This window comes from Meles meles, chromosome 21, assembly GCF_922984935.1.
Source record: "Meles meles chromosome 21, mMelMel3.1 paternal haplotype, whole genome shotgun sequence".
NCBI classification, from domain to species: Eukaryota; Metazoa; Chordata; class Mammalia; order Carnivora; family Mustelidae; genus Meles; species Meles meles.
In genome coordinates, this window is record NC_060086.1 from 11,691,555 (window position 1) to 11,719,227 (window position 27,673).

General features: G+C 42.1%; 1 protein-coding gene across 3 annotated transcripts in view; it reads right to left on the reverse strand.

Annotated features, from left to right (window-relative positions):
• The window catches only part of LMTK2 (lemur tyrosine kinase 2), an 86,399-nt gene that overhangs the window by 49,426 nt on the left and 9,300 nt on the right, over positions 1-27,673 (reverse strand). For all 3 annotated transcript variants that reach the window (XR_006816603.1, XM_045992608.1, XM_045992607.1), the window contains exons 2-3: positions 13,594-13,715; positions 10,165-10,309 (exon numbers count right to left, since the gene is read on the reverse strand). Coding sequence is in view for 2 of the 3 variants with exons in the window: in XM_045992608.1 (XP_045848564.1) it covers positions 10,165-10,309; positions 13,594-13,715 (267 nt within the window). In the remaining variant the exon portion in view is untranslated. The remainder of the gene's footprint in view (positions 1-10,164; positions 10,310-13,593; positions 13,716-27,673) is intronic.

Here is a 27,673-nt window from a genome sequence, read left to right on the forward strand (position 1 = left end):
AATCCAGGTTCCAGACACAGCACAGTGAACCTTATTATTCCCAAGGAACTGTGCTTCCTTGTTCTGGAAGTTTCCCTGAGGGACTGCCACATTCCCTTGGTTTCACCAAACTCAGAACTCTTATCAGGACAGAGGGTTCCTCAAAAACATATTCCTCAGAGCCCCTGGGTGGCTCAGTTGTTAAGCGTCTGCCTTGGCTCAGGGCATGGTCCCAGGGTCCTGGGATCAAGCCCCAATCTTCAGGCTCCCAGCTGGGCAGGAAGCCTGCTTCTCCTCTCTCACTCTCCCTGCTTGTGTTCCCTCTCTCTCTGTGTCTCTGTCAAATAAATAGATAAGATCTTTAAAAAAAAATGTTCCTCAAAAACTATGAAAGCCAAATGGACGACACTTCTATCTGGGGCAAGATTTAATTGTATTACTTGTACAATTGTGATTAATTGTAATTAATTGTATTAATTGTACAATTATTTGTAGAGGCAAACAGTAGACATGCTGAAAGTTTTAGCGGAAAAGCAGGGGAGTGAGATTTGGGAGATGAACAAGGGCTCTGAAAAGCTATTGCAATATATGGAGGAAACTTGAGAGCCACCTGCAAGCCCGGGGAAGGACACACACTCACGGAAGACTTGAGAAGAAGTAAACTTTCACTTCTAGCTAGGTCATGCCCAGCACAAGCAGGAGGTGAGGACTAAGGCAGAGCTGTCCTGGGTGAGGAGTGTCCCAACATGGAGCTAAACTGCAAAGACCCAAAGAATGCTTTTTTCATTGTTTTCTTTCTTCTTCTAAGTACATCGTATTATTCAAAAAGGTCCAATTTTCAACAAAAAAGTACAAAACATACAAAGAAACAAGAAGGCATGGTCTACTCACAGGTACAAAGGAAATGTAAAAGAAAGTGTCCCTGAGAAAAGACAGCGGCCTTACCAGGTAAGTTTTTTTTTTTTTTAAGATTTTATTTATTTGACAGACAGAGATCACAAGTAGGCAGAGAGGCAGGCAGAGAGAGAGGAGGAAGCAGGCTCCCTGCTGAGCAGAGAGCCCGATGTGGGGCTCGAACCCAGGACCCTGGGATCATGACCTGAGCCGAAGGCAGAGGCTTTAATCCACTGAGCCACCCAGGCGCCCCCAGATAAGACTTTAAATCAACTGTCTTAAACATGCTCAAACAGCAAAAGGAAATCATGGACAAAGAACTAAAGGGCACCAAGAGAATGATGTCCTGGTAAGTAGAGAAGATCAATAAGTAGATTCAGATTAGTAAAAGGAGCCAAATGCCAATTTGGAGCCAAAAGTATAACTGAAACAAAAAAATTCACTAGAGGGGTTCAACCAAAGATGGGAGCAGACAGAAGCAGCAGTGAACCTGAAGAGAGTTCAAATACAATTATCCAGGCTGAGCAGAAGAAAAAAGAAAAAAAAAAAAAAAAGCAATGAGCGAAGGCTAAGGGACTTGTGAGACACCACCAAAGGAACCATATACACATAAGAGCCCCAGAAAAAGAGGGGAAAGGGGGGCAAAAAGAATATTTGAATACATAATGGTAAAAAAAGGTCTGAATCTGATAAAAGGTATGAATCTACACATCCAAGACGTTCAACAAATTCCAAGTAAGATAAACTCAAAGAAAAGCATACTGAGACACATCATAATCAGACTGTCAAAAACCAAAGATGGAGAATCTTGAAAGCACCAAAAGGGACCCACTCGTACATATAAGGGATCTTTGATAAGATTAACAACTGATTTCTCACCAGAAACCATGGAGGCCAGAAGGCAGCAGGATGGCACCTGTAACGTGCTGAAGGAAAAGAACCATTAAGCAAGAGTTCTATACCCAACAAAACTGTCTTCCAAAAAACTAAGTTAGAGAAATTAAGACATCTCCAGATAAACACAAGTTTAGGGAGATTACTGCCACTATGCCTGCCCGACAAGAAATGTTAGAAGGGGCGCCTGGGTGGCTCAGTGGTTTAAGCCGCTGCCTTCGGCTCAGGTCATGATCTCAGGGTCCTGGGATCGAGTCCCGCATTGGGCTCTCTGCTCGGCAGGGAGCCTGCTTCCCTCTCACTCTCTCTGCCTGCCTCTCTGCCTACTTGTGATCTCTCTCTGTCAAATAAATAAATTAAAAAAAAAAATCTTAAAAAAAAAAAAAGAAAGAAATGTTAGAAGGAGTCCTTCAGGCTAAAGTAAAGGGACACTAAACAGTAACTGGAGGTCAGATGAACAAATACAGATCACTGTTAAAACTACAGAGGTAAATAGCAAAGCCAGCATTATTGTATTTTTGGTGTGCAGCTCTTCTTTTATTTTCCTACGTGATTTAAAAGACACATAAATTATAAATCGGGATGCCTGGGTGGCTTGGTTGGTTAAGCAGTTGCCTTTGGCTTGGGTTGTGATCCCAGGGTACTGGGATTGAGTCCCACATTGGGCTCCTGGATCAGTAGGGAGCCTGCTTTTCCCTCTGCCTGCTTCGGTCCCTGCTTATACTCACTTGCTCTTTCTCTTTCTCTGACAAATAAATAAAATCTTTGAAGAAAAAAAACTTAAAAAAAAAAAGAAAAATCTAGGGGTACGTAAGATATGAAGATGTAATTTGTGATAACATAAAAGGACTGAATTGTAGAGTTTTTAATATGGTACTGATGCTAAAAGTTGGTATCAATTGAAACACAACTGTTATAAATTGAAGGTAGCTGTGATCCCCAAGAAAATATCTTTAAAAAATATAAACAAAAGGGAATGAGAAGGGAATCAAAATGGTAAACACATAAATCCCAGTGGCCTATTTTGCAGAAATGGAAAAACTGATCCTAAAATTCACACGTGGGGTTGCTCCGTCAGTTGGGCATTTGCCTTCAGCTAGGGTCATGGTCCTGGGGTTCTGGAATTAATCCCCATATCTCAGACTCCCTGTTCAGCGGGGAGTCTGCTTCTCCCTCTCCCTCTGCCTGCTGCTCCCCCATTTGTGTGTGCATTCTCTCTCTCTCTCAAATAAATAAAAAAAATCTTTTAAAAAATAAATAAAATAAAAATCATATAAAATTTCAAGGGACTAAAAATTCAAGGGACTAAAAAATAAATAAAAATCATATAAAATTTCAAGGGACTGAATAACCCAAACATCCTTAAAAAACGAAGATGGAAGATTCATAAACGTCTCAATTCCAAAGCTATAATCACCAAAACACTGTGCTGCTGGCATAAGGCTAGATACAGATCACTGGGATTGAGAGTCCCAAAATAAACACAAACAGATCAACTGATTTTCAACAAGGTGCCAAGACAAGTCAATGGGGGAAGAACAGTCTTTTCACAAATGGTTGCTGAGGCAACAAGCTACCCACCTGTAAAAGAATGAACCTGGAACCTTACTTCACACCATATACAAATATTAATGGGTCAAAGACCCAAATTTCAAAAAAAAATACAGAAGTAACAGAATATTGGTGAAAATTTTCATGACCTTGAGTTTGACAAAGGTTGCTTAAATATGACACTAAAACTGTTGTTTTCATTATCATTTGTTTCCATGAATTTTTTCAATTCTTCTTTAATTTCCTGGTTGACCCATTCATTCTTTAGAAGGATGCTGTTTAGTCTCCATGTATTTGGGTTCTTTCCAGCTTTCGTCTTGTGATTGAGTTCTAGCTTCAGAGCATTGTGGTCTGAAAATATGCAGGGAATAATCCTAATCTTTTGATACCGGTTGAGACCTGATTTGTGACCCAGGATGTGATCTATTCTGGAGAAGGTTCCATGTGCACTAGAGAAGAATGTGTATTCTGTTGCTTTGGGATGAAATGTTCTGAATATATCTGTGATGTCCATCTGGTCAAGAAACAAGAAAGGTCTCAAGTACACAACCTAACCCTACGCGTAAAGGAGCTGGAGAAAGAACAAGAAAGAAACCCTAAACCCAGCAGGAGAAGAGAAATCATAAAGATCAGAGCAGAAATCAATGAAATAGAAACCAAAAAAACAATAGAAAAAAATCAATGAAACTAGGAGCTGGTTCTTTGAAAGAATCAATAGGATTGATAAACCCCTGGCCAGACTCATCAAAAAGAAAAGAGAAAGGACCCAAATCAATAAAATCATGAATGAAAGAGGAGAGATCACAACTAACACCAAAGAAATACAGACAATTATAAGAACATACTATGAGCAACTCTACGCCAACAAATTGGCCAATCTGGAAGAAATGGATGCATTCCTAGAGACATATAAACTACCACAACTGAACCAAGACAGCATGGTACTGGCACAAAAACAGACACATAGACCAGTGGAACAGAATAGAGAGCCCAGAAATCGACCCTCAACTCTATGGTCAACTAATCTTCGACAAAGCAGGAAAGAATGTCCAATGGAAAAAAGACAGCCTCTTCAATAAATGGTGCTGGGAAAATTGGACAGCCACATGCAGAAAAATGAAATTGGACCACTTCCTTACACCACACACGAAAACAGACTCCAAATGGATGAAGGACCTCAATGTGAGAAAGGAATCCGTCAAAATCCTTGAGGAGAACGCAGGCAGCAACCTCTTCGACCTCAGCCGCAGCAACATCTTCCTAGGAACAACGGCAAAGGCAAGGGAAGCAAGGGCGAAAATGAACTATTGGGATTTCATCAAGATCAAAAGCTTTTGCACAGCAAAGGAAACAGTTAACAAAACCAAAAGACAGCTGACAGAATGGGAGAAGATATTTGCAAACGACATATCAGATAAAGGGCTAGTATCCAAAATCTATAAGGAACTTAGCAAACTCAACACCCAAAGAACAAACAATCCAATCAAGAAATGGGCAGAGGACATGAACAGACATTTCTGCAAAGAAGACATCCAGATGGCCAACAGACACATGAAAAAGTGCTCCACGTCACTCGGCATCAGGGAAATACAAATCAAAACCACAATGAGATATCACCTCACACCAGTCAGAATGGCTAAAATTAACAAGTCAGGAAATGACAGATGCTGGAGAGGATGTGGAGAAAGGGGAACCCTCCTCCACTGTTGGTGGGAATGCAAGCTGGTCCAACCACTCTGGAAAACAGCATGGAGGTTCCTCAAAATGTTGAAAATAGAACTACCCTATGACCCAGCAATTGCACTACTGGGTATTTACCCTAAAGATACAAACATAGTGATCCGAAGGGGCACGTGTACCCGAATGTTTATAGCAGCAATGTCTACAATAGCCAGACTATGGAAAGAACCTAGATGTCCATCAACAGATGAATGGATCAAGAAGATGTGGTATATATACACAATGGAATACTATGCAGCCATCAAAAGAAATGAAATCTTGCCATTTGCGACGACGTGGATGGAACTAGAGCGTATCATGCTTAGTGAAATAAGTCAATCGGAGAAAGACAACTATCATATGATCTCCCTGATATGAGGACATGGAGAAGCAACATGGGGGGGTAGGGGGATAGGAGAAGAATAAATGAAACAAGATGGGATTGGGAGGGAGACAAACCATAAATGACTCTTAATCTCACAAAACAAACTGGGGGTTGCTGGGGGGAGGTGGGATTGGGAGAGGGGGAGCGGGCTATGGACACTGGGGAGGGGAGGCGAACCATAAGAGACTATGGACTCTGAAAAACAACCTGAGGGTTTTGAAGGGTCAGGGGTGGGAGGTTGGGGGAACAGGTGGTGGGTGATGGGGAGGGCACGTTTTGCATGGAGCACTGGGTGTTGTGCAAAAAGAATGAATACTGTTACGCTGAAAAAATTAATAAAAAGGGGAAAAAAAATTATAAAAAAAAAAATATGACACTAAAAGCACAAGCAACAAAGGAAAAAAATAAATTGGACTTCATCAAAATTTAAAACTTTTGCATAGCAAAGGACACCATCAAAAGGGTGAAAACACAACCCAAAGAATGGGAGAAAAACTTGCAAATCAGATCATTATTATGAAGCTATTAAATAATTAAGACAGTGTGGTACTGGAACAAGGAATTGACAAATTACTGAAATAGAACAGAAGGCCTGCAACAGACACATATACATACGGTGGGGTTTGTTTTGTTTTTATTTGGGAGAGAGAGAGCAAGAGAGAGGGGCAGAGAGAGAAGCAGACTCCCCACTGAGCAGGGGCCCAATGTGGGGCTTGATTCCAGGACTCCAGGATCATGACATGAGCCAAAGACAGGCGTTTAACTGACTAAGCAATCCAGGCGCCCCTACATATGGAACTAAAAAGCAGAGAATGAAAGGACCAATCAGTGAAGAAAGCTGAGAAAAACACAGTAATCTAAAAAAGATTCATGGATTCCCTAACACCATACTCAAAAATTAACCCAAGGTGGGTTATAGATTTAAATTAATTTAAATGCTAAAGCAAAACCTTAAAACACTGTAGGAAAAAAAAGTAGTTAAGTATCATTTTGACCACAGAAGAGGAAAGGATTTCTTTAAGACATAAAAAGTTCTAATTTAAAAAAAAAAATTTTTTTTTAATTATTTTAAAGAGAGATTGCATTTCTAGCTTAAGGGGCTGTTAAATTTGGCTATATTAAAATAAGAAAACATCAAAAAATTCTTTTCTCAGGCGCCTGGGTGGCTCAGTGGGTTAAGCTGCTGCCTTCGGCTCAGGTCATGATCTCGGGGTCCTGGGATCGAGTCCCGCATCGGGCTCTCTGCTCGGCGGGGAGCCTGCTTCCCTCTCTCAGAGTCTCTCTGCCTGCCTCTCTATCTACTTGTGATCTCTCTCTGTCAAATAAATAAATAAAATCTTTAAAAAAAAATTCTCTTTTCATGTATATTTGACTAATTTTTTTTCTTTAGTGTACATTTTGATTTCTTCTTCATTTTCTGTTTCCATATTTACTAGTTATTTTCTTAGTGGTTGCCATGGAGATTAGTTATCACTCTAAATTTATAATAATCGAATTTGAACTGATACCAACTTAGCTTCAATAGTAATAGCATATACCATTTGACACCCAAATAGCAGGAACATAAATTAGCACAACTCCTTGTGGAGGTTTTAAGCTGGCAATATCCCCCTGAATTATGTACCCTTTGACCACCTCTGAAAATTTATTCTACAAATATACCAGCTCAACATCAATGTATAAACCAACACAGGTACAAGCTTTATTTTTAATAGCATAAGATTAGAAATAATAGCATAAGATTAGAAACAGCCCAAATATCCATGAATAGGTTGAATAAATTGTGCTAAGTCCATACAATTTAAATAGCAGAAGCTTGTAAGCAGGAATAAATAAGCTCTCTTTATGCATATGGAAAAATCCCTAAGATACATCTGTAAGTGAAAAAAGCAAGATACAGAATAATGCATTTACCAAGCCCCATGAGTAAAAAAGTGTCTGTTTTGGTGGTGGGTGGGGGGGAGGGGATATTGGAGGGCAAGCAAATGGGAATATTTATATCAAGAAAGTCTGGAAAGATGTATAAGAAACAAAGAAGAGTGGTTATATAGACAGTGAGGGTATGAGCTGAGGTCAGATTCAAAGATTAGAGGCTTTTCACTATATATACCTTTTTGTTTTGATTTTTCAACTGTATGACTGTATTATGTATTTGTAAAATAAAATACATTTTAAAAAGAAAATAAAGGAAAAACATGCAGAGTTTCTTTCTAGATTTGCTCTTGAATATATGGTGTACTTTTTTTCACTTTATTTATCACAAATACCTTTCCTCCTTTTACAGAACTACATAATACTCCGTTGGATGGACTTCCAATAACTTAACAAGTAATTACCGACACACATTTAACCTGATGCTGCAATAAATACCTTTGTAGGTATGTATTTGCATACTAATCTAAATTACTGAGAGCGGAACTGTGGGATCAAAGGTAAACACATATGGATACATATTATCACAGACTACCCTTGGGAAAGAATGTCTCTATCAATTTACAGTCCTGCTAGCAGGGAGTGTCCAAGGGCCTGTTGCCCACACACGCCCCTCACCCATCATCACCTAGCTTCCTTTCTTCTCATCTTTGTTTAGCTGTTATCATCTTACTTTATGTTTGTATTTCTTTAATTAATGGAATTCCTATTTTTTTATTGGCCATTTGAATTTCTTTTCATGAATTTCTCCTTTCACATCCTTGACTTATTCTTTCCTATTGAAGTGCTGTTCTTCTACATTTGTTTGTAAACTTAGTATGTATTAATACTATGAGGGTTTTGTTTTTTTTTTACATTCTTTGTTATTTACAAATATTTTTACTACTTGGTCAAATTTATTTACTGTCTTTTTCCATGCAGAATATTTCATTTTATGAATCAAATTTGGCAATATTTTCCTTTATGTTTCTGCATTTGGTGTCAAGATTAGAAAGCCCTTTTCTATCCCAAGATCATAAAAATATTCTGTGACTATTCTATGCAGAGAAATTGAAAAGAATTTCTTCCTATTAAGAAGGAATTTAGAATAGAGGGTTCTAGAAACACAGAAAGGTATAGGAATGTAATGAGGATGGCTCTCCAGGTCACTGCCATTTCTGTTGTGCCCATGACTGTGCTCTGGTTCATCCCCACTATGTCTTGGACAGAAGTCATCAGGCTCTTCTCTGTCATGCCTTCCCGTACACAGTAAGGGGTCAACACTGCCAGACTCAGGGGAAGCCAATCAGAATGGCTCTCCAGGGGTTTCCTTTCTGGTCGAGAAGAGAGAAGTTCCTTTCCTCTGGCAGTAAAGCTACAAGGATCTGAACCTGGAGTTGGCAGCAGCCATGGTCTGAGCTGAGGAAAGAAGCTGGTGTGCAGGATTTAAGCTGACACGCAAAGAGGAGAGAAACAAGGAGTACACGAAGAAAAGCACGACGGTGTCCAAGTGCTCAGTTCCAGTTGCCTCTAAGGTCTGCCTAACCCCTACTCTTCCTATCACCTGGTTCCAGCATCAAAAAAGGTCCCCTTTCTGTGTATGCTGATCTGAGTTAGGATTCTATTACTTGAAATGAATTCACTAGTGTTAAGACTCCAAGATGATAAAAGCCCTAGAGAAATCTCTCAGGGCCTCTCTTAAGTACAAAGGAAAGACTATGATCAAGAAAGTGAAGAGAAGGGACGCCTGGGTGGTTCAGTCAGTTAAGCAGCTGCCTTCGGCTCAAGTCATGATCCCAGGGTCCTAGGATCAAGTCCTGCATCAGGCGCCTTGCTCAGTGGGGAGCCTTCTTCTCCCTCTGCCTGCCTCTCCCCCTGCTTGTATTATTCCTTTGTCTCTCTCTCTCTGACAAATAAATAAAATCTTAAAAAGAAAAAAAAGCAAAGAAAAGAGAAATTACTTCCACTTAGAGAGAAGTATACCAGGTTACTTAAGTGATCCCAAGGGTATGTTAGACTCCTGTTAAATTTCACTATTTTGGTTGAAGGAAGGATATTGTTATTTACTAGAATTAAAGGTAAATACTTAAAGGTAAATAATTAAAGGTAAATAGTTTCTTAATGTTGCAAAACCTACAAATATTAAATATACCTAACCATACAGATATTTTATAGGAAATGCATCAGTTGTGTCGTATTTTATCTTCTATCTTCTCTTAGTCACGCAGGTCTACAGCAGAGCAATCGACTGGGGGGTTTACACTGCCCTCAACTTACACCACTGTACGCAGAACCACGAGAGGCAGGAATGGCACGCAGACCCCACAGCCTTCTCTTAGAAGTCTCAGAGATCCCTGATTCTCAAACTGCCAGTCATATTCTATTTTACAACAATAAATCGATCAACATCTAATCAAACTTCTACCTCAGGATGAAAAGTCAATTCAACTAACATATCCAAATATACCCCTCCTCCCCAAACACAGGACACCCCAGGGAAAGACAGCAGTGTCCTACTCAGCAAGACAAGCAGTGATGAGAACTACCCAAGCAAAGGCCAGGAGCTCTGTGTTCCATTTCCATTTCAATGAACAGAGGAGACCAGTTTATTCTGATATCAGATTCAGGGGCCAAAAGCAAAGGATTCAGCTTTTGCAGGAACAACTGGACCAGACCACTACAATTCAGTTTCCCCAGGGAGCAGGAGGAAGAGACATAAGCAAGCAGAAGAGAGAGGCAATCCAAGCATTTTATGGTTAGCATCAAGGTTCCCACTCTCACCTCTTGCAAAACGATTCACAAAACCATGACGCTGGGACGTAAGGCCTTACCTACAGAAGGCTGGAGCTGGGACGGAGCTGGTAGTGAGATATTTGGTACTGAAAGTGTGAAAACTTCTGCCGGGGACTGAACAGAGGGAGTATCTTCTGCTGGGGGTGTGAAATCTATCTCATCATCAAAGTTATCTTCAAATTCCTAAAATAAAAGAGGAGCAATGTTATATCTGATATAAACCAGCCTGAGAGCAAATATTAAAAACATATGCTAACATCGGAGACATGAGCATTTACTCACTCATCTGAAACATACGGTCTTCAATTTTTCCCCCGGTTTGTACCTACTTAAGTAAAAAGCATATATAATTGTGTTCTCCAATGCCAAATAGCAGAATCAATAAGGTTTAAAAATAAATTATACATACTTTATGCAACTCCTTCAACTGAGAGCTTGAAGTTAAATGCAAACTTTTCTAAAATGACCATGGACCTTCAAATGGAAATACTCTTTTAGGTTGGAAATTTTAAGTTACTAGAACTTTAGCTATGCCTTTTTTATTATTCACTTTCACAAATCTCTTTGCATATGGAATCCAAACAGATTCATTCTATTTTAAAACTATATATGAACTTCTAAGTGAAATAGGATTTCAATCAAGGTAAGGATAGTTAAAAGACTCAGAGAAGATATTTTCTTGGAAGTCCTGTTTCTCTGGGAAGAGTAACGTTGGAAAAATTACGAAACTGGGTAGAAAACTCATCGGAGTCTGAATGAAGGTCTAAAGTTGTGTAGCATGTACGTACTATTAACACAGAGAGAATGTCTGGTTTTAACTTTAAAACTCCCCTGGCTGCACCTCCAACCCCTACAAGGGAAAAACCAGAAGTTGTAAGGGTAGATTTCTCTGGTATAGTATGTATGTTCTCACATGCATGTGGGACATTATTCTCATCTGTGTTGATGAGAACACAGTCATCTGTGTTGTCAAATGGATTAGGACATTTATTGCTATCTGTGATAGGGGAGGGGGCAGGATGAACAAGTACCATAACTTCAATCCAGGAAGCAGCTTTGAATGGAAGAGCTTTGCTCAGTTCCCCTTTGGACATTCCTAAAGCTTCTCTCATTAAAAAAAGACTTGGGGCGCCTGCATGGCACAGTCGGTTGAGCGTCTGACTCTTGGTTTCAACTCAGGTCTGATCTTGGGGTCGTGAGGTCGAGCCCTGTGTTGGGCTGCATGCTGAGCATGGAGTTTGCTTGGGTTTCTCTCTCCCTCGTCCTTTGCCCCTCCCTCCTGCTCTCTCCTTCCCTCTCCCTCTCTCTCTAAAATAAATAAATCTTATGGGGTGGCTGAGTGATGGACACTGGGGAGGGTATGTGTTGTGTTGAGTGCTGGGGGTTGTGTAAGACTGATGAATCGCAGGCCTGTACCCATGAAACAAATTATACATTATATGGTTAATTAAAAATAAATAAGTCTTAAAAACAAAACCCACTTTATCCATCACTCCTACCTTAAAAACAATGCCACTCGAAACCTTGGCAGCAGCATGACATACCACTGGGCAGCCAATGACTCTGAGGATTCAGAGAAGTAAAGCAGTGTAATAATAAACATGGGGTTAGAAGAAGACTGGGTCGCTATTCTAGTTGTACCGTGGTTGCCCAGATACACTCTGGCAAGTTGCTTGCTCTGTGAGGCAGCAGCTTCCTGGTCTGTAAGACGACTTCCAAGGGACCAAGTCTCTAAGGGACCGAGTCTCTAACACTGCCCAGTTCTAAATCTAAAGGAATGGACACTCGCCTTCAGTCATGGTTTAGACAGCTGGAGAGGATCCTCTCTGCAGTGTGCTCCTGGGGCCACATGCACCAGAACCATCTGGGTACGCTCAACAGAAACACTGATCACAATAAACTCCCTGGGTCAATACTGAGACCTAGTCGGGTCAGAGCAATCGAAGGCAAGAATGAGGCATCATGACATTTGAGAGAGCCTGGCTTTCAGTTTCAGCAACACTGATCAGACTTGATCTTTGTCCCCGGAAGACAAGGTATCTGTACACATGTCCTCAGCAAGACCGAGGGTCAAGGGACAGAGGTGCTCTGCCTACCACTGTGTCCCCACGCAGTCATTATGTTCCCACAGATGTGTCTGTAGTGATTCTAGGGCCCGGGGGCTGAAGTTGTGAATAAAACCCTATGTTTGTTTGAGGTAGAATCTTCGAAGGAAAATGGCCTGTGCTAGTCAGTCTTGTCCTCCAGCCTCCCTCTGCTCTCAGCTTTCCACGTGTGTAATGTTAGTGTTGAGCCAAAAGGACAACACATCTTATCTCTCGGAGCTGCTGTCACACTCAAGGTAGAGAAAACACAGAAACAGTGTGAGGTCTACAAAGAAGGTTCGTGCGTCCACTAAAAAGCAGCTAGAAGACAGCTTCTCCCCGCAATTTGAACCAGTGGCCCTCAGGGCCCCCAGGACAGCCCCAGGACAACTGGCAGGGCTGGACATTAACCATCATTTTCTCTGTATGCTTCCTTCTTTTTCTTCAAGTATTCCTCTTTAACAAGTATTTGCTGAGCCCTAATGCACACCAGCAGGCATATGGTTAAGTTCTACAGCGGGATAGCCCACTTGGTTTCCAGCAGATTCCACCCATCTGCAGCTCAAACACCAGCCCTTCCATAGTATTCCCCGCCACCCCCTACCCCCACCAGAATTTACAACTGGTACCATTCTCTCTCCCCCTCCAAGAACTCAAGGGTTTAGGTAAAATAGAAGATGCTCTTTCTCATACGCAAAACACACTAGGGATCCCTTGGCCTCGATAATCTTCACGACCACAATGCACCAGCATATAAAAGTTGGAGGGGGAAAAAAAAAAAACAGGCTGCTTTTCCTTACAGGCCTCACAGCAAGTGAATTCAATCACTGTATTCCTCACTTGGCGAAATTGAAATAGCAAGTGGTTACTGTCGATAATACTCTGAAGCAAGGTCAGCGAACTACAGCTGGTGGCCCAATCCAAGCCACATATGTTTGTAAATACGGTTTTACTGGCACACTGCCACAACCTGGGGCTTCATGTCTCCTGCCCACGTTGAGGAAGCGTGACAATGGCGGGGTTGAAGCGGAGGGGTCGTGACAGAGAACGTCCAGCCCCCAGGACTGCCTATTTACAATGGCAGAATATATTCACTGTCTGGCCCTTCCAGAAAAATTCTGCCCGCCCCCGCTCCCGAGGCCCATCTATCTATTGATGTTATGCAGCCCATCCATCTATTGATAAATATATCAGAGGATGATTTTTTTTTTAAGATTTTATTTATCTGACAGAGAGAAACACAGCAAGATAGGGAACACAAGCAGGGGGAGTAGGAGAGGGAGAAGCAGGCTTTCCACTGAGCAGGGAGCCCGATGCGGGGCTCAATCCCAGGACCCTGGGATCATGGACCTGAGCCGAAGTGTTCCCACCATCTGCACTCACCTTGAAGTCTATTTCCGGGTCCTTACAGCAGGATACACAGTTTGCAATTAACACTATCAATACCAGTAAACTGCATACAGACAGGATCACAAAAGATGAGACTTCTGCAGCAGGTGCCTCCCCTAGAAAGAGAAAGAACTACTAATGTATAAAGCATATTAACAACATGGACATTCCAGAATCAACTTTAATATGCAAATCAAATCAATAGATTTCCCACCTAAGAATTAAGAAAATAATACCTAGATGCTCAAGAGGAAGTAGATGACCAATCCAGGATAAGAAGTCAGAGTTTAAAAAAAAAAAAAAAAAAAACTTTGACTATGGAAACAATTTTTGATTTACAGAGGTGCTGCAGGGACACCCCGAGCACCCCCATACACCCTTCACCAGGCTTCCAAATCTTACGTCCTCACAGCAAAGTGATCAAAACTAAGACCACAAAACGGTACAGCACTATGAAATGAACTTCCAACTTTACTCCGGTTTCCCCCAGTTTTCCCACATCCCTTTTCTTTTCCAGGATCCAACCCAGGCTACTCGCACTGCACTCATTCCTCCTGTCCCTCTGACTCCTCCAGGCCCTGACCTTCCTCACTCTTCCCCTTACTTGGACACTTTTGAAGAGTGCCAGTCAGCATTCTGTAGAATGTTCCTCGGTTTGAGCTGCCGAATGTTGTCTGCCTGATGACTGGACTGAGGTTACAGATAGGTAGGAAGAATCTAGAATACCAGAGCAAACTACTCTTCTCATCACATCAGGAGCACACAGCACTGGCACAACTTACTCCCAGCGATGTGGACCCCCCAACTCCTGGCCCAGGTGTCACCACTGAGAAGTTACCCATTTTCCCCTTCATGTATTCCTTAAAAGTGGGTAACGAAATCCAGGCACTCACAGGGAAAAGGATTTAAGCTGCATTCCTTGGAAGGAGCAATATTACAGAATTTGCAGATATATGTTAAAACTGCCACAGTAAATCGTATTTGGGAGACACTCTGAGGCTGTGCAAACACCCTACGTCTCCCTAAAGCTTGGCACACTTATTTTCACTTTGTTACCACTGTAACGTTCTAATGGTGATCTTCTACTCCCTCGTTCCTTCCATACTTATTACTTGGAATTCTTCCATAAGGAAGATCTGTCCCCTCTCCTTCAATTATTTATCTGGTCATTTATTTAGTTATGGACTCACAGACATTTATTTTACACTCTTTTTTTTTTTTTTTTTAAAGATTTTATTTATTTATTTGACAGACACAGATCACAAGTAGGCAGAGAAGCAGGCAGAGAGAGAGAGGGAAGCAGGCTCCCCGCTGAGCAGAGAGCCCGACGCGGGACTCGATCCCAGGACCCCGAGACCATGACCCGAGCCGAAGGCAGCGGCCCAACCCACTGGTTATAATCCACTGTTAAAATTATTTTGTAGCTCAAAGTATTCCAGCTTTGGCCCCTGGCAGCTCTTTCAAGCTGACTACTGGGTTTTGGACATCTTTCGCTTTCTCCAACACTGTCTCGTTTTCTGGTACTACCAGAAGCTCCAGACTTTCCTACTGTTCCCACTCCAGTTCTAGAGCCAGCCACTTCCTCAGGGAACCTTGGTCTAATAAGCAGCCTCCTACCAGAGCAGGGGTCTGCAAACTGCGGCTTGTGGCCTGTGTTTCGCATGCAAGTGGGGGGACTCCAGCTTAGAACGAAAGAGTGTTTTTCAAAACAAAACAAAATGCAACTTTACTTTCAGTAAAGAGTTATGTGGAAAACATCATTTTCGGTGTGCCTGGGTGGCTCAGTGGGTTAAGGCCCCTGCCTTCGCCTCAGATCATGATCTCAGGGTCCTGGGATCAAGCCCCGCATTGGGCTCTCTGCTCAGCAGGGAGCCTGCTTTCCCCTCTCTCTCTGCATGCCTCTCTGCCTACTTGTGATCTCTGTCAAGTAATTAAATAAAATCTTAAAAAAAAAGAAAAGAAAACATCATTTTCAACTAGGGCTATTCTGAAGCTTTTCTTTGTTGGGGTGAATTGTGATGTCTCACCTAGTGGTGTTTGATTAAGAAATAAACTACCCCACCCCACTTGCTTTTTTTGTGATACACATGTAAGCCTGATGTTCCAGTGCACCAAGAGGAAGCATGGAGACAAGTAAAGGAATGATGTCACCATTTTCCTGAAGTGAAACTATACCACCTGAAGAAAGTAAGAACTAACCCAAACTCCTTTGTGGTCAAAACTCATCCTTTTTTTTTTTTTTTTTTTTTAAAGATTTATTTATTTATTTGAGAGCCAGAGAGAGAATCTCAAGCAGACTCCACATTGAACATGGAGCCCGATGCAGGGGTCGATCCCACGACCCTGAGATCAAAACCTGAGCTGAAACCAAGAGTTGGATGCTTAAATAACTGTGCCGGGCAGGTGCACCACAAAACATGTTTCTGTATATAACATGACCTCAGTGAAGAGCAGAGAAGTCTAAAATCAACAGCAAACAGGCCTAAATTCCTTTCCAATAACAAGAGGTCCCTCTGGGAAATGACAGTGCTGACACCCGTGCTGTTGCAAGCAGGGCTCAGCTGGCTGAAGCCTTGCTCAAGTCTGTACTAAAAAAAATAACAGTTAACCAAGGCTTGTCAAGAATCTGCAAGCCCCAGAGGTGCCTGGGTGGCTCCGTCAGTTAAGCGTCTGACTCTTGATTTCAGCTTAGGTCTTGATCTCAGGATCGTGAGATCTACCCCTTCATCGGGCTCCAAGCTCGGCAGGGAGTCCCCTGGAGATTCTCTCTCTCTCCCTCAGCGCCTCCCTCGACTTGCACGCATGCTTTCTCTCTCTAAAATAAATAAAATCCGTAAAAAAAAAAAAAAAAAAAAAAAAAAGGAAGAAGAAGAATCTCAAGTTCTAAACCAAAAAATCTAAAACAGAGGAAAACCCATACATTGAACACAGAAAATAACTTGCTGATTCCTCTCAAAGTCAGCTGCCCCTAAGAGCAAGGACTCCCGAATCAGACAGCCATGTGCAACGTGGAAAGCCAAGCGTGGAGCAGAGAGCCACTAAGAAGCACCTCTCTGTGAACAGAGGCCCAGACAGACAGCACTTCCTCTCCTCCTTCTGGCAGCTACCTGCTCTCTCATCCTGCAGGGCCTCTGCTTCCCACCGGTATTTATTCTGACAACTTTGTTTCACTCCCTTGACTCATATAATGACGATTAAATAGGACTCCTGAGGCTTAGGCAGCAAAGCACTTTTATAATACACTGTATTTTATTGATTTTTAAGATGCCGTTTTGTCCAACTTCACTTTAACTTTCCTAAATGTCAGGGGCATCTTACACTCCAAAGAAAGCTGGTTTAACTGGCAGCATTTCTTCTTTCTTAATGGCACAAAAATAAGGGTCTGTCATAATCAATCATATCTGAGGTCTGATAAAATACAATACTACTCCATTTGATGGTCACAACACCTCTGAGGGGATGTGACCAGCTCCACATCACGGACGAGGACAATGATAAGCCCAAACACCCAAAGCGGGAAAGTGGCAGGGCCAGACTCTGGATCCAGGGGTGCTGAGAATAAATCCCCCTCACTTCCCTTGATACCACATGGTTTTGCCTCAAGGAGGTTAACTTTTAATACTTAAAAACAGCTTAACCCAAGTCCTTTGAACCAAAGTCCATTGCTATTAATTAAAAGCTCATACTTCTAGGGCTCTCCTCCAAACTCCACAAAGTGGATATTAAATTACCTTTCCCCTTCTTTTCACCCATAATTTTTTATCATCACATACTATCTATTTATTGTAAAATTTGATGAGCACTGCCTGTGGGCCAGCTCAATTATCTGGTTCATAAAACTATCTTCTGGGAGTCATTAGGTAGGCATGAAAAGTCAGACTCATGTTAAAAATAACTAGTTACGAGGCGTACACCTTGATAATGTACTTATTTCTGTTAAGACACTGCAGGGGCATCTGCTCTCCCATACTCCAGATTTCTTCCATGTAGGTGAGGTCTACCGACCCTCCCGTCGTCCAATGCCACTGAAAGGCCTCTACAATTACCACGTAAGAAGAAATTCACCAGGTAGGCTCAAGAGGAAATTTTTCCAGCTGTACCACTCTTAAAGAGTATTTTATTTACTGTAATTTTTCTTTTGATGAGTCCAAAGCACTGTGCTTTAAAAAATTCAACGTACCAGTGAAGGGAAAACTTCCATCACATGAAGAAATCAAAACCATCTGTGAATAGGCTGGAAGGTAAGATGGGTTTGCACAAACCGCAGAGAGGAAGCAAATTCTAGATGTGAGGAACGACAACTAAAATCCTCAAGCCCCAGCGGTTCAAACTACAAGCTGGGCCCCTGGAAGGTTCCTGATTGCAACAGTTAGGAAACTATGAAGAAAGACAGCTTTCCTTCCACATTCTCAGCCTACAGCATTCAGAAATGCATAAAGTGAACCAATCACCTACTAAAGAAAAACATCAATGACCACAGGAGTGTCTCCACTCTTTTAGGCAGCTTTACAGATTACAACCGAGAACAAGGATAATTAGAGGTTTGGAGCAGTTAGTATGTTTCCCCAAGACATTGATTAAAAAATACTTGGCAACTCTAAAGCCCATTCTGTGAGTTTTCATTTTACAGTTTTCAAACCATTTTAATAGATGTCTAGCACTTGATTTAATAAGCAGAAAACTTGAGAAACTCTAAGAGGTGGGTATATATTATCTGTTTTATAGACCGGTAATTTGGAGAATGCAATTTCACAGCGATGACTCAGAGTAAGTCAGGAGTACTACCTGATTATTAATTCAACCATTATAAATCCCTGCCTAGAACCTCCATCAGAACTTGAACACCTATGTAATTAACTAAAGAGTTACTTGTGAATCCGTTTTTGGATTAAATAAAATTTTCTTAAGGTCCACAGATTAAAAACAAGTGATGGTTTGTGCAAGCCCATTAGGGACTAAAAATGCTATATTCTAATTTTGTTATTCCTTCCTCAGTTAGTAGCTGATACACTTTTATAGAGAAGTTTCCTCATATTTACTGTTTGGTTATCCAGTGGTAAATTCAAACCCTCTAATCCCCTGATTTGTTCCTCTGACCACCACTCCCCATCCTCTTGGTGACACCAAGAGTCACCTCGTTAGCATAAACTCAAGTGTGGTTGAAAGGGCCTTGTTATTAATAACTAGAGATGCTCCTATCACTTCATCATTTGGGAAATTACAAGGGTTTTAGGAGTTCTGTGGCAGGAAAGGGGACAAAGGCCAAATATGTATTTCCTATTACATCACAGATATGTATATACGTTGGAACGTGGATCGGGAGACTCTATGACCTGTCTACTGTTGGCTTGGATATGGCCTGCAACCCAAGAACGGTGTTTACATTTTTAAATAGTTGTTTAGAAAAGAACAAAAACAGGAGAATAATATTGCTGAATGTGACATTTATATCAAGTTAATAATGCAAAAAGAGACAACCGGACATTATGTGCCTCCCGATAGACAAACACCACCACCTGCTAAACCGGAGACTGAAAGCAAACAACAATAACAAAATACCAAGCCTGTATCTGACCAGCCCTCTAGCTCTAAATGCCAATTCACAGGAAATAAAGAGAATTGTGGAACATACCAAATACTAGCACAAGAATGGGATCGGCAAAGCAGAGGCTGCGAGGAACACTAAGGAGAAAGACGTGCGTTATGAGAGATGGAGGAGAGACTGAAAGATGTGAGAAGATGTAGCGACCGACGGTACTGTATGGGCATCACCTGAATCATGGTTCAAACGCACAAAGATCATGACATCTGAGACAACTGGAGATCTGAATGAACACTGGTAACCAACCATATTAAGGAAGTATGACTCACTGCTCCTAGGAGTGATAATAATAACATGATTATGTTTTTAAAAGTAGTCCTTACCTTCTTACAGATAGTGACCTATTTAAAGTTGTCTGGAATTTGCTTCAAACAGTATGGGGGCAGTGAAGTGATGGGATAGCATGAAAAAGGACAGCCACGAGCTGACAAAGGCTGAGTGAAAGCCACAGGGGAGGTCAGAATAGTCGTGTCTGTCCGGTCTTGCACAGATTTGTATGTTTGACGTTTTCCATTTATTAAAGAATTTCTTCACATCCATTAAATAAAAAGTTTAAATGGGGGGGATAGATATAACAATTTACAGTCTATACTCTTGCCTCCTCTAGGACGGTGTATTAGTCTGCTAGGACGGTGTATTAGTCTGAGCTGCTGTAACAAAGTACCACAAACTGGGGGCTTCAAGAGCAACATGCAGGTGCTGGCGGGTCTGACCCCTTCTGAGAGCCGTGTGGAAGGATGCACTCGGGGCCTCTCTCTTGCCTTCTGGGAGATGCCAATCTTCTCCTTGCGTCCCCTCTCCTGGTCTTCCCTCCGGATCTGTCTCCGCATCCAAATTTCCCCTTTTTATAAAGACAAAGTCATGTTGGATTTAGGGCCTAGAGATGTAATTTTAACTTGATTACCTTGGTAAAGACCTTATCTCCAAACAGGGTCACAGGGTTAGGACTTCAACATATGACTTTGGGGGAGCAGGGATACAATTCAAACCATCTCTATGATATATGTTTAAAAGGAAACAAGAAAAAACAAGAATAGATCAGAACAGTGTGTGCACAGTGCTACTCCTGGCCAACAGTGTCAACCAACCACCAAACAGTGGTTTCCCACCAACAGGGAGGGAAACCGGGCGGTTGGGGGATGAGAAGAGGCTGTTATACCCTTTCATAGCTCTTGAATTTTGTCCTGGGGCTTCCCACAGTCTTTAGCCTTATGTCCACACTCTATAAGAAGTCCCAATGTCCGCTGTCATCAGGTGCCATCTGCCCTCTGCCTTGGGCTCTCATCACTCCTAACTCTCTATTGCATCTAGTTTCGTCTACCATGAACCACTCTCAGTCCTTCCAGGCAGATCTTCTGCCCCTCCAGAGTCTGCAAGTTCACATCCCCTACCAGGAACCTCCCTCGCTGACACACCCCCTCCACGAATTCAGCCTCACCACTCAGATCTCAACTTGGAAAGCGTCCCCGAAGTTCCCCGGGTCAGAGTCCCCGCCTCTGGAGCCCCAGTGCGCCTGTATTGTCCACCATAGAGTTTATCGCACTGAGTGTTTCAAAAGCCCAAGTGTCCTCCCCACAAGACTGCAAGTTAAATGGGGTCAGCAACCGGGTCCGTATCCTTCAGCAATGACTCCAGGGCCCAGGACAGAGCCTGGCATTCTGTCAGAAGGGGGCATAGATGGAATCAGAGAGACAGCAACTAAGAGGCTTGAGAAAGGGAGGGAAGATAAGCAAGAGAGAGAGAAAAAAAAATCCATAAATCTTCTACTGGTTATGAGAAGAAACTTTTATTTCCAGGGTCAAATAAGATTATAAAAGTAGCATTCCTTCAGTGATTTTATGCTCTTATCTGGCAAAGATTCCCCTCCCATTACTAATCACACCCCAACAGGCACTATATTGGGATGGTTCTGACTTTTCCCACTATTAACAGTTTACCATTTATTCCCTAGGTCACAGACAACTTCCACATTCTTTGTTTACCCATTTTGCAATTCATGTTTAGTAATGTAACTATTTCATTATTTTCTTTAAAAAATGAGTTTTTTCCAAAAGCAGACTTCCCCCAACTTAAGGTCTCCTGTGATAATGAGTATTTATTCACACCTGTGTTCTCCACACAGCTGCATTTCACTGGAAGCTGTCAGAGCAGGTTCGCTCTGCCCACAAGGGAGGAATGCAAAGGGGCCCTCTCCCCTGCAGGAGCCCCAGGGACATGCTGGGCTGAGGGGAAAGCCCAGAGCACAAGGGGGGCTCCACTGGGACACTGATAAGAGGCGGAAGAAAAAAGGAATCTTAACAGATGCCTTCTAAGATGTGACTCTGAATGTGCTTTAGTCTGAACGCGTGTACTCATCTGCTCAGGCTGCCCTAACGGTTCCGCACACACCAGTGACTCGAACAACAGAAATCCAATGTCTCACAGTTCCGGAGGCTGGACATCCAACATCAAGGTGTGGCAGGGTTGGTCCCTTTTGAGGCCTTTCTCCTTGGCTTGCAGAGGACAGCTGTGTTCACACTATGTCTTCACATGGTCTTTCTGCACATCCATGATATGTCTTTGTATGTTGCATGTTAGATTAGCAACTAAGGAGTTAATGGCCTTATATTAACATATTCACTTTTTTAAAGACCTCATCTCCAAAAACTGTCACCTTCTGGGGGGCTGGGGGGTGGGTATGGTCAGAGACTCAGGTCCATAACACCGTACATCCAATAGTTCAGGGACACCCCCCGACCCCGGCAGGAGGTTCATCTTGGGCAGCACCCAGGACAAGTATATGCTGCCTTCCTCTTCGGCTTCCCAGGAAGCAGGAGGCCGGGAATGGAAAGGATCAGTGAGACAAGTGTCAGAGGCAGATACCGCCCTCCCGTGCTCTCTTCTCTGCCCTCTGGCCTCCGGAAATTCACGAGAGATTTATGTGTCTACTTAACAGTTAAAACCGGTGGCCACTGGGCTGACTAGACAAAGGGAACTCAGTACAACTCAGGGAAGTTGGGGACCAGAGATCTTCCAAACTGGTCCTGACATAAAGTTCACTTCTAAATACAAAGTTTTGGCTTTTTCTTTTTCTTTTTTTCTGTAAAGTTAGGACTAATAATTGGATCCTTTCCAATATCCTGACAAGTAGCTTCACATCCTGGAGACCGCCAAGTGAAGTGAATCATCAGCATGCTATTTGGGGGAAAAAATTTAGACAATCATTGCAGATCACACATTACGACTTAAAACCTCGAAATGACACACCCATCTATCATAAAGCTTTCTCGTGCACAGAATCTTAAGTCACTAAATGTTTTCCTTGCCTCTTAGTGTAACATATTTATAATAACATTAAATAATCTAGAACACTCCTAATATATTCTAATATTAGAGAGAGAAAATGAAGCTTAACACTAAATATGTCCAAGGACACAGACCATAAGCAGCGGATTGATGATCTAGCCGATGAATCAGAGATTCCACAAAGACCCCTAAGCCAGAATATCAACAGCCTAGAAAAACAAACCGCACTGTGTGCTAATCACAGTGAAGTGTTCGTTTTGTTCAAAAATGACTTTCAAGGTCAGCCAAACTGTTCTCTCATACTTGCAGAAAGGTTATATAATTTGAGCGCTGACTGAATACCTGTGAATGAGATCATTCTGTATGAAGTTGCTGCTGTTTCTCTCAGCCTATTCCACCGAACTGTTATTAAAGTTTCATTTCATTCCAATTTAAAAAACACCGACAGGATGAAGACTACCACAAAGGAATGTCAGGCTCACAGGATTCCTGTGAGATGACTCCGCCCCGACCCCAGGGAAAACCATGGCAGGGATGATATTTTATGAACCAGGATCTTGATGAAGTTGATGGCAAGTTAGGCCGTGGAGTCATCGACAGTGCTCAGATGTCTGCCACGGCTCTGAATCAGGGTCTTCCTGCAGTCCAGGAAGCCAGCTCAGGAACAGGCAGCATCTGGTCCCGGAAGTAGAAACTCATGGCTAGTTTCCCAGGGGTTCTTCCCCGCTAACTGGTCACTTCAGTGCCTGGCTAATATCTAAGGGAAAGGACATTCTGTCTTTCCATATGACTTCCTGTTGAAATCTGGAGAAATGTACAGGTAGTATAGGAGTCACAACACTTAGCCAACACAATTCTGCACAATAGGACCCAAAGGATGGGAGAAATGACCTAAATGTGTGCTCCTTACCTCCCAGGTAGGGCAGCCCTTAACTACCTTAAATACCCTAGAAAAACATGTCTAGCTTTTCCTTAAATTTTCCTATAAGACTGTGATATAGAGTCTATGGTCTCAGAAACTTTCTAGCTTCCTAAGATCTCATTTAAACTCCTGCTAATACAATCGTAATGTATTCTTAAGCTGTATGTCTTTGAAAGTTCTCTCTTCAGAGAGGAAGCAGATTGTGATGGATGCAGCCCAAGTAGCCATAGGGATGGCTGGGACTTAAGGATGGGTACAGAAAATTCATTATACTCTTCTGTGTATGTTCAAAATTCCCCACAATGAAGTTTTATTTTTAAGTACTATCTTTGGAACGAAGCCAGAAACTGCTTGTGACACTGACCTTGACAAGATTCTACAGTACATGCAGGCAAGATTACCTAGGGTTTCCTATCTGATAATGCTTCACTGATATGTCTTTATCTTTAAAAAATAGACCCAATGACAATTTAACCCAATATTTAACCCAATATAACCAGGTGCCTCCAGACACTCAAGTGTCCAGCCCAAGATCTATAGATAATTAAAAGAGCCAAGGGGGTTGGGTGTCTCCTATCCACACACCTGCCCCATCACCCTACTATGAAGTCCACGGGTCAGCAAGTCCTGCCCAACACATCCTTCATTCAACAAATGTTTACTAAGCATCTTCTACAGAACAGGCATTACTATAGGTTCTGGGAATCTAGAAGACTCACAGTTTACATTATTGTGCAGGGAGACAGACTAAACATATAGCAGGTAAATGATGACACTGTTGACGGTGATGAGCAATATGGAAAAATTAAGCAGCAGACTGGGGAGATTCTTTTTTTTTTTTACATAAAATAACTAGGGAACACATTTCTGATATTACAATTAACCCAAGAAATGACAGCAGTTTGACCCTAAGTGGTTATATAATTCATGCTGATACTTAAATGGTGCTTACTACATGCCAGGCACCATTCCAAACTCACCCAATCCCACAACAAGCCTTTGAGGTAGGTACTACTATTTGCCTCATTTTAAAATGGAGAAACTGAGTGACGCAGAGGTGAAGGTGCTTCTCCAAGGTCACAGCACCTATGTGACATTGTTACACCAATAAAGCTATCCAAAACTAAAGCTCTGCAGAAAATCACGTATGCTGAGTTGTCCTCGTATGTATTATGTGTTAACTGAGAGAAGGGGCCCAGGAGAAAACACGGATGACAAAGAAGGATGTCCCTGATGACTAAGCCCTGGAAGGAAGCCAGGGCTGGAAAAGGATGGGGTTTAGGGCATAAATCAAGAAGGTAGTCTTAAAGAGCTGAGAAAAAGAAAAGTGACATTCGTCTAGGATCTGTATTTCTCAATACCTATCTGTGAATCTTAAAAGCATACACAACATATTTGTTCAATGAGCATTATTCTTGGGATCTGCAGCACTCAGCAGATTCTAAAAAGGGTCCATTCCTCCACAAAAGCATATAAATTGATGGTATTTCTCATGTTTACAAGTTTATGATTACATTTTCTAAAAGAAGTATTTTTATCACTTTTAATTAAACAATTAAATGCAACTTCATTTCACAGGCGGAAACTAAAACTAATTTTTTCAAAGATTTTATTTGAGAGAGAGAGAGCAAGCGTGAGCGAGCACAAGCAAGGGAGGGGCAAAGGGAGACGCAGAGTCCCCGCTGAGAGCTGAGCCCAATGTGGGGCTCAATCCCAGGACCCCAGGATCATGGCCTGGGCTGAAGGCAGATGCTTACCCCACTGAGCCACCCAGGTGCCCCTAAACTGTTATTCTTATAATTTTTTAAAAAAAGTTAAACATGAAAGTGGGGTTTGGGCCTCTTTATAGAAGTCTGCACTTCAGCTTCCTAATTTTCAATAAACAATTATCTTTAGTAGTTCAAGAATCAATTATACGACAACTGTCATTAAATTTCATCTCTGGGGGTGCCTGGGTGGCTCAGCCACCTGAGTGACCAACTCTTGATTTCTCAACTCCTGATTCTGGCTGAGGTCATGATCTCAGGGTCATGGGATCGAGCGTGGGTCAGGCTCATGCTCAGTATAGAGTCTGCTTGGAAATCTCTATCCCTCTAAATCTGCCCCCAGACTCTGGCTCGGAAGTGCTCTCAAATAGATAAATAAAATCTTTAAAAAAATTCATCTCTGGGGGTGCCTGGGTAGCTCAGTGGGTTAAAGCCTCTGCCTTCACCTCAGGTCATGATCCCAGGGTCCGGGGATCGAGCCCCACATCGGGCTCTCTGCTCAGCAGGGAGCCTGCTTCCCTTCCTCTCTCTCTCTGCCTCTCTGCCTGCTTGTGATCTGTCTGTCAAATAAATAAATGAAATTTAAAAAAAAAAATCATCTCTGTACTTTCAGATAGTGAATAGAAATAAACAGGGACACCGGAGTGGCCCAGTCGGTTGAGCAACTGACTCCTGATTTCCGCATAGGTCATGATCTCAGGGTGGTGGGATCCAGCCCTAAGTCGCGCTCTGCACTCAGTGTGGAGTCTGCTTGACATTTTCTCTCCTTCTCCCTCTGCTCTTCCGGCCTATGCTCTCTCTCTCAAATAAATTAAGAAAGGAAGGGAGGGAAAAGAAATAAATATCCAGAGGAGAAGTGATTGCAATTAGTCTGTGTGCATCATAAAAATGAAAGCATTCTGAAAGTACTAAGCAGTGCACTTGGTGAAGGGGGGGCGGAGGGGGGGCGGTGTCTGGCTGTTAAGGGCCCTCCTTCTGGATTCTGTCTGCCACTGACTAGCAGAATGGACTCAGACTCATTACTGAACTTCTCTGGGCCTCAGGGCCTTCACCTGTTAGCTTTAAAATTCTCTATACAAGGATTCATAATTCCAAAATTTTATGAGTCTACCAAGTTCCTGTATGGTTAATACCAGTAATTAGGTCTTTTAGTAAAGTTAATTTTCTTTTTCTTAAATAAAAAACGAAGATAAACAACAGATTTCTGGAGTGCACCCGGGCCCCAGGCCTCGGGTAGAGCACTCCCAGGGGACTATTTTGGTAAGTTTGTTATTTTTCTGTGCCTCACTAGCAATCAGTGTCCTAGTGTTGCCTTTTAATAACAGTCTGAAGTCAGAGTCAAGTGGGGCTCTGTGCTGTGACTGGCAGGCCGGATCCTTGGAAAGTAACCATTGCTGCTGACACAGAGAACCATCCTACACAGGCACACTGCCAGGTGGAACCAGGAAGAGGATTTTTTTTTTTTTCCCCTTGTGGAAGGAGCACAGGCTGAATTTATCGGGGGTTTGTGAAAAATACTGTGAAAAATACTTTTCGACTGAAAATTCAGCAGCTCATCTGAGAGGCCACCAATAGACCACATGGGGCTGGTTTCACAATTTAAAAAAAGCTGAAACTACACAATTTCATAATTACTATCTGGTTAAAGGAGCTACTACAAATGTGCAAAATGATTGCACACTCATCCTCCTCGACCTTCTAAATCTAAGACGCCTTAGAGATTTACTTCCTATAATTAAAGGTTGTGATGTCATCATGTCAAACTAGAGTCTCCTGGGCAGTAGAACAAACAAGGCAAAAAGACATTCTTGGGACGGACTTTGAACATGGGCCTCAAGGAGGAAGAAAAAAAAATAAGCTTTTAAAATATTAAATAATAGTGTTTTCACTTTGGATAAAAGCAACTTCCCTCTCAAAAATCACTATCATAGATGGTTGTAACTCAGTTTTTTTCTTCCACTCAAGGCATACAGATGTTGCCAAAAACAACAGTCCTGAAATATCTGTACTAGTATGTGAGCCCAGGATGTGTTCTTAATCAAACTGGACTGATTATACAATCATTACAATGTAGCAGTTTCAGAGATTAAATTGGGTACTTTCTTTAGCTCATCATAAGGCTATTTTGTACATACCAATACATCCACAGCAAATACACAAAACTGTATCAGCTGGCTAAAAAAAAAAAAGGAGCTTGTTGAAAATAAGAAATAGGGGCATCTGGGTGGCTCAGTCGGTTAAACACCTGCCTTCAGCTCAGGTCATGGTCCCAGGTACTGGGATTAGGTCCCTCATCCTTGGCTCCCTACTCAGTGGGGAGCCTGCTTCTTCCTCTCCCTCTGCTCTCTCTCTTTCAAAAAAGTAAATAAAATCTCTAAGAAAAAGAAAAGAAAGATATGAAATGAGTTACAAATCCCAGGCTAGTCTAAAATAAACTAGCTTAGAAAAATAAACTTTTTGAAAGCAAGACGTTAATGACACAATATTATCCCAGAAAGA